This window comes from Neopelma chrysocephalum, unplaced genomic scaffold, assembly GCF_003984885.1.
Source record: "Neopelma chrysocephalum unplaced genomic scaffold, ASM398488v2 Primary Assembly neopelma1_66, whole genome shotgun sequence".
Classification (NCBI taxonomy): domain Eukaryota; kingdom Metazoa; phylum Chordata; class Aves; order Passeriformes; family Pipridae; genus Neopelma; species Neopelma chrysocephalum.
The window spans coordinates 3,832,980-3,840,672 of NW_020897725.1; the positions used below are offsets into that span (position 1 = coordinate 3,832,980).

The 7,693-nt window shown below is 50.3% G+C and overlaps 1 protein-coding gene across 1 annotated transcript in view; it reads right to left on the bottom strand.

Moving 5' to 3' along the window:
- EXT1 (exostosin glycosyltransferase 1) overlaps positions 1-7,563 on the bottom strand; it is a 176,521-nt gene extending 168,958 nt beyond the window's left edge. Inside the window, exon 1 of the mRNA XM_027684386.1 lies at positions 6,400-7,563. Within this exon, the coding sequence (XP_027540187.1) occupies positions 6,400-7,346 (947 nt within the window). The 5' untranslated portion in view covers positions 7,347-7,563. The remainder of the gene's footprint in view (positions 1-6,399) is intronic.
- Positions 7,564-7,693: the final 130 nt, after the last annotated feature.

The following is a 7,693-nucleotide window of genomic DNA, read 5'->3' on the forward strand; positions in this document are numbered from 1 at the left end:
ATAATACTCCAGAAATCATCAGATTACAGCACATTCTCTTGACTCACATCTGTTGTGTAAATAAGTGCTTCGTGTGGTTTCATTTACTTCCCTCTCCCGCGAGTGGCTGCTGGTTTACTTTCCAGTGGGCTGTTCCAGGGCTGTATGTGGGGCAAAAGGATTATTTCCAGCAGAGTCAAACCAGTAGTCTTTTTTCCTCGGGTTTGTCTTGAGCTGAAACTCCTCTCGTTTAATCCCATCCTCCCAGCAAGATGCACTACTTCAGAGCTGCACGGATGCAAAGAGGTCCACAGCTGGGAACACTCTCAAGGTAGCAGGAGCAGCAGGAAGGTGCACACAGCCCCCCCAGGAGAACCCCAAATTCAGCGACCCCTCTCCCTTAGGAGCGATTTCAGTGAAGCTTACCTTGGGCCACTACAAAACGTCCTGCAGAAGTCGGAGTTTTCTCTGTGAAACACCCAGCCATGGAGGGCAAGAAGGCAGGAGCACTGTGGGATGCTCTGCAGCACATTCTTGTTGAGGGCACCTCGCTGGGGGCACAGGAAGGTTTCATCTTCCAGGGTAGCTGGAAATGTTACTTTTAGCTCTGTTCCGATCTGGGTTCAACAAGCCCTTCAAACTACTTGTTTCAAGATTAATTCTACTTGAAATTAAAATGATGACTCAGATAATTTTTTTATTTGGGTTTTGTTCTATCGTCAAGTGTCTCTTCAGTGACGAGTACTTATCAATAATCTACCCAAGAACAATTTTCCTGGGCAGGAAAAATTAAAGCAGACCCCTCTGGCTGTGAAAGCAGTGCTCACCTACATTCTGCATGCAGAACACACCTGCTGCGGACCAGAATACCCATCTACTGTAATGCTTTGTCACCACAGAGCCTCATATGAGATGCTTCATAGAAAGATGCAGAAAGGCCTGGGGCAAGCAATCATAATAATAACTCACCCCACAAGAAAACTTAATTACTTGAGGTTAGAAGGGCGCCTGGTTTAACGCCCGCGGGCAGGGTGGGCTCCTCTGCCGGGGCTAATTCCACACACCCGGCCACACACACGGCAGCGCCCAGCACTGCTCACGCGGGGAAACGCTCTCATGCACATGCATCCACCTGCTCCCACACCTCTACTGAGTGGGAAGAGCCTGGTGCAAACAGTCAGGATGAGGACTGCATGGCTGGCTGTGAGCTCAGGGATGCTCCTGTCACCCCTGCTCCCAGCTCCTCCCAGGGCCCTGCCTGCATCAAATCAGCATCAACAGGTCCATAAGGACACTCTGTGATACATACAGAGAGTAAGAGGAGGAAAACAATAGAGCAAGTCCTGTATTTCTCAGACATACATTAATGCTTTGTTATTTACCTACTTACTGCATTTTGGAATAAACGTATTGTAAACCAGGCAAATTTCCAGTTTCTTGAAAATCAATATTAAAAAAGTAGTCTGGTGGTGATAGGTCTCTGCAGGAGCCAGGATACTCTGGGAAAATGCCCAAGCTCTCTTAGTAGTTTTTGAGTTTTATCCAAGCTCCCAAAGCAGCCTGGTGATATACAAGACGCACAGACTGGTTCCCATTGAAGTTAAGATGTCCTGAAGAACAGCCATCCAGAACCTGGGTGGTTTCTCAAACCCGTCCTAAATAGCTGCAAATGAGCTGACTGTGAAGGCTTTTACATAATTCAAAAAATAATGCAGTGAGTGATGAAGTGTAGCATTTACATTTGTATTTTAATACAATACACGGAAGCTCAGTATGTTGAAAATACAAGAATTTCGCCTTTGTTTGAAACATGCACATACATGCGTATGCAGCGCCCAGATTATCATCACATGTTGGGCAGGCAAGCCTAAGCCTTACTTCACATTCTTCTGCCGGTCTTGTGAATGGCAAACTCATCCTTAGTGTCTACGTCTACCACTTCTCTTTTTTCAATATGTGTATTTTATTCCTGGTGGGAAGGAAATGAAAATAAAACTTGCATCTCTTCCCATTCTGTGCCTATTGGTCGACTGTGACCTTTACTCAGGATTTTCCAGGTGAGAGGTTCAGGGGTGATTGACACATGTTCCACCAGTAGAGTGCACACCAGGTACCAGATACCAGGCATCAATGAAAATGTTCAGTTGGATATATTCACCTGTAAAAGTACACATACGACCCTACCTAGTGCTATCATGTGCCCTGCACAGATGTTTCACAGGTACAAGCACACAATGTGCTGCTGTTCTCTCCCTCTTCTGTCAGCACCCAGCAGTCCCAGGCAGATCTGTGAGCAGCTCCTTCCATAGGCTCCTCCACCACATGCCTCCAACCTCCTCTGGCAAAACTAGTCCCATTTCATGAGGGTCTGTGTATTTTGCCTGCCTTTCTCAGTTCAGTCATGATCACCCAGGCTTTTTGAGCACTGACTAGTCACAAAACTTAAGTATGTAATGAACACCTCACTATACTATTTATCCTCCACCACAGTTCACATTTCTCAAAAAAAAAAAGACATTTTTTTCCTCACTTCTCCTTCCCCATTTTACTCTCTTCAACCCCGTTCATTTTTTCCTCTTTCCTTCATTATCATCATTTACTTCAGCTGTCCTCCACAGATGAGGAAAAAGTCTCCTTGAATGAGCTTCTGATGAGACCTTATGTTTTTAGATACCATCACCACTACCCTCTCCATCTTCCAAGTGCAGAGTTGCTGTAGATCAGAGAATATGCCACAGACATTATTTACTTTCCTAGAAAGGTCCTCATTTTGGTGCAAATCTCTTCTCTGCATCTGGCTTTACTAGAGCATTGCATTCCTCCATTTCTTTCAGTATCCGTAGTCATTTATATTACCTTCCAAAAAGTAATTATTTGGAACCAGTTAAGCCTGTATATGAATTCTGCCTTTGTTTAAAACACATTGTACATATGTATATATTTAGACTGTCATTAAATATTTAAGAGGCTGTCTTCAAACTTCAGCAGCAGCAGTGTTTATTCACTTAACCCTTTGTGAAACTGAAAGCTTGAGGCTGAAATCCTATTGTGGAGGAATTCAGAAAGCCCAGCTGCCCTAGTGCTGGGTGACAAAGGCCAACTTTGACAACCAAGGACATCGTAAAGCAACCAGAGGTTTTCTTTGTTTTCCTTTATATCCTGTTTGCTAGTAGTCTAATCATGATAATGTAATTCATTTTAGTCTGCATTAACTTTATCTGCTGAGATGCATAACTAGGATGCAAATTAATTAGCTGTGACATACAGATGGATCTTTCAATACAATTCACAGAGACAGAGTCAAATACACACATGCCCAGCCCTCCTTCCCCCAAGTAAAGTAAGACATTCTACACGTTCTTCCACAGGTCAAGAAGTCACCTTTGTTGGTATCTTCAGCCTCCTAGAGAGGAAACACCACATCCTGCAGACACGTGGACCTCATGCAAATACAACACCAAATACTGTGCCGTAGATGAAACCCCATCACAAGTAACTTGCAATGTGTGCTGGCCCCAAGCTTAACACAACATAACGCCACCACCCTGCTGACACGAGGTTAACGTGTTTTAAAATCTGGTCACCTAATTTACCCGACCTGGCAAGGCCTCTACTTAGAGTAAATCATTCATATTTCACCCTGAGAAGGACTGGTATCTCAGGACCAGTTCACCATGGCCAGGGCACCCACACTCTTGTCCTTCACATGAAGTGAAATGGTGTAAAGATCACGGCAGAGAATGGGAAAACAGGCACAGAAAACCACAATATGCAACTCCCAACTCTATATGGATATGCAAATAGATGTATCCTGGAGAGTATGTTTTTTCTTCTTTTTGATTAAAACCTTGAGGATGCACTATTGAATCCAAACCCAAAACACCTCACAAGAGTCCCTCTGTGTGCAGTTTTCAAGGCCCAGACATATTTAGAGACATTTCTTTCCCAAGCAACTACAGCCTCATTGATTATCAGATGCTGCTTCAGGTGGGATGAACAAGAGAGTCCCTCCTACAGCTTTCACACCTGGGTTACAGATCAGCACAGAAGCATTTCAACCGCCTGGCTGCATTATCCTACCTTGGGGATGTGACCCTGTCACATTTTATAAAGGGAGCGGAGCACCAGGCATGGTCCCCATTTGCACAGAGGAGCCAGAGGACACAGGCCACGGCAGGACGTGGTGCTGGGAGATCACCAGATGGCATACTTTGCTGTGCATTGGCACCAAAGCAGGACTGCGAAGGGGCAGCAGCACACTCTGGCAGGTGCGCTCGCTCCGGTAAGATGCTGGGTCAAAGAGCTTCAGCATTTGCAGTTGTTCAGCAGAGCAAAGCCCATTCACCTCAGCAGCTCGACCACAGATTCAACCTGCCTCGGTTCTTGGAGTAATCTTGTTTTCTTGTCAACATCTTTTTTTAGTTCCTGTCTTTTAACAGCAGCATTGCAACAAATGTTGAAGCCTCCCCACATCACCTCAGATACGGCCGCGTGTTAGCGGCAAGTCCACTTTTTGTATGAACAGCACGGCAAACCAGTTGGGTTCATGCTATTGTATTCCCTGAGGGTTGTTATGTACACCTCTCACTACAAAATAAGTGGCAAAGACACTTTGGGAGGAGCAGAACTCATGGGGAGAGGTCTATTTTTTATTAGACCAAATGGCATAGCTGTAAAAAAACTGACTCACATCAAACCACAGGCGGGTATGTTTGCTTTTATGACAACTTGACAGCACACATGGTATACTGTGCAGCAAATAACCAGGAGTTTTCCCATCTCTAAATTAGCTCCAGTGCTGAGATCTAAAAACCAACAACCAGCACAGCCTGCAAGGCTGCAATTGTCAGGTCTCCCTTTTTCCCCACAAAAAAATATTCCCTGAAGGAGATCACAAACCAAAGGGACTCCTGGGTGACAAATCATGAGCTTAGCTCAGTATCTCTACTGATCACCCGTCACTGCCGATGTATCGCTTCCACGTGTGCATCGTTTCACCATTCGCCCATCAGTTTCCTGAAAGTGAATGGGATTAGAAGTCCACTGAGTGTTTGCACTGCTGTTTCCTCCCCCTCTGCAGCAGAATTACAGTAACAGAAAGGTGAGCAGAGTTCACACAGGCTTCCTGGCTTTGCAGTGCTGACCTTCCCCGTCTCTCCTAAATCCCTGGGGATAGTTTCGGTGCAGAAACAGGCAGCCAGTCAGAAATTTTCATCAGTATTAATGCCAACGTAGTTTCTTCCTAACTGCTCTCCAGAAGTATTTTTCCACCCAGGTTCCCTTGTGCACCACAAAACCCTCCAGCTGTTGGCAGCTCCGGGTGCAGCTCCACTGCTGTACACCCAGTGCTGTACAGCTGGTCTGCTTTAATTCAGCGTCTAATTCCTGCTACCCAGGAAACATTCTCATGTGAAAAACTTCATATATAGGCACCTACTCTGCAGTAAGCATAGTGGTGGTCGGCATTTAAATGAACTAATCAGTTGCAAACGGCTTAGTCAGCATCGCAGTCCTAGAGGTAATTCCCAGGAAGCGATTTTCCCGGCAGCTATATATACAAACGTGAAAAGCAGACTGGAATACAAGGGCAACAGCACAGCGAGACAATATCTGGCTACACTATAACATTACCAACGAATAAAAATAAAAGTCGGGGAAAGTCAAGGAACCGAGCAAGCACAGGATGTGCTCGCATCACTAGTGTATCCTCTCACACGTAAAAGACAAAAACTCGGACACAGGACGTGAACACAGTCAGCATTTCTTTTTCCTCCTTTCTTTACTGATGCTGCGCTAGTTTGAACTGGGAAAAAATACGGCTAGTCAAGTTCCTGGCTTGTCTGTGGAGATACACAAACACCAGCTAGACACCGGGCAGTGCTTTTTGGAGAGAGCATCCCAGCCATCGCCCTCAGCAACCAACTCTCTGCGGGAGCCAGGGTCACACGCGACCTGGAGAGGGCTGAGGAATCGTACAAACTTTGTTTCAGGGCAGGGAGGGCACAGGGCATCTAAAAGGCGCTGGAAGACAAAGGGCAGTGCCAAGTGCCAGCGCATCCTCCAGCAGCATCTCCGCCGCTGGCCACGTTTGGAAAGCCAGCGGGCTGCGGATGCAGGTCATCAGTCCCTCGGCAAGCAACGCCACGGTTGCAGGACACCGCATCGCCCTTCAACGCCTGCCCGCCGGCTCCCCCGGCCAAGGCAGCACCGAGCCAGCCAGCAGCATCCCGGGGGACAGGGAAAGCCACCGACCTGCCCAAAGGAGAGCTGGAGGCTTTCCTCTGGCCACTGAATGCGCATCGGCACACATCTGCACACAGCTGCTCACATCTGCCCGGTGGCAGGGGTCGCCTGCAGAGCCGGGTATACCGGCATGTCCCTGGGGACATAAGCACAGGGAAAGGGGCACCGCTCACTTACTTTTCGTATTCGGCGTTGTCTCGATCGCAGCGCGAATCCTTGTGCTTTTGCCAGTCTTTGCCATGCTTGCAGGTGGTCAAGAGGACAACATCCTCTCCGTTATGGACGTGATATAAGGCATTCCTGGTGTCTGACCCTATCCCCGTCAGGTACCTTTTCCCCTTGAATACCAACATGTACTTCCTGAGAGGAGGGATGGTGTTAAACCTCAAAAATCCCTTCTCCCCTCCTGTCCTAGGATGATCCTTAGAAAAGAGTGGGATAGAAACGTCAAAGTTGGGTCTGAAGTTTTCAGTACTGATGCTGGCTTTGGCCAGCATGGCCTGGCCAATGTCGAACCCCACATCCTCGGTGTAGTCGGGCCAGGTGCCGGAGTATAAATTAAAAATCAGGTGGTTTCTGCCGTTGTTCCACAGGTGGAGGCTCTGCACCTTGGAGCGGAGGTTGTGCACGTACTGGGGGGAGAGCTGGTCCCGGTCCAGCGTGTCCAGGCTGAGGACGAAGAGGCAGGCCTGCCCGGGGTCCGAGGTGTAGAAGCGGGAGCCCTCGATAGCGGCCAGGACATTCTGGTAGCTCTCAGCGATCTTCTCTCCCTTCTGCTGCGGGTACACGTAGACCTTGAAGCCGTTTTTCCGGCACTGGGCGAAGTCGAAGCAGGACTCCATGCGGCAGCGGCGCCCGCGGTAGAGGCCGGCGCTGGCGTCCCGCCGCTGCCGCGGGGAGACGCGCCCGACGCCCTCGGGGCCCGGGCGCTCGGCGGGCGCGAAGGGCCGCAGGGCATCGGGGAAGCGGGGCCAGGGCCGCTCGGCGCCGCCGGGACGGGGGCCATGCCGGCTACCGGGCGGCGGGTGCCGGGCCGCCCGCAGCCGCACGCCTCCCAGGTAGAGCAGCAGGGCGAGACAGGTGCCGGCGGAGAGCAGCGTCAGGTAGCGTTTTTTGGCCTGCATGTGTCCGGCGGGGGTCCGGGGGGCTGCGGAGGAAGGCGGGGGCGGCCCGAGCTCGCCGGGCGCCGCTCTCAGCTCCGCTCCGCCATCTTCCCGCCGGCGAGCGCTTCAAACTCTCTTCGCCCACCTCCGCTCGGCGCCGTTCCCCAAGCCGCCGGCCGCGGCCGCGCATGTGGGCGACCGCCGCAACTTTCTCGCCGCCGGTGTCTCAGGGGCGGCGGGCGGCGGCCGGGCGGCGGCCCGGCGGGGCGCCCCGCATGCACTCAGGGCCGGCCCCCCGCGCGGGGCGGGCACCGGGCAGCCCCGCTCCCGCCTTCCCGCCGCTGCCGGCGCTCGGCTCCGCCACGCTC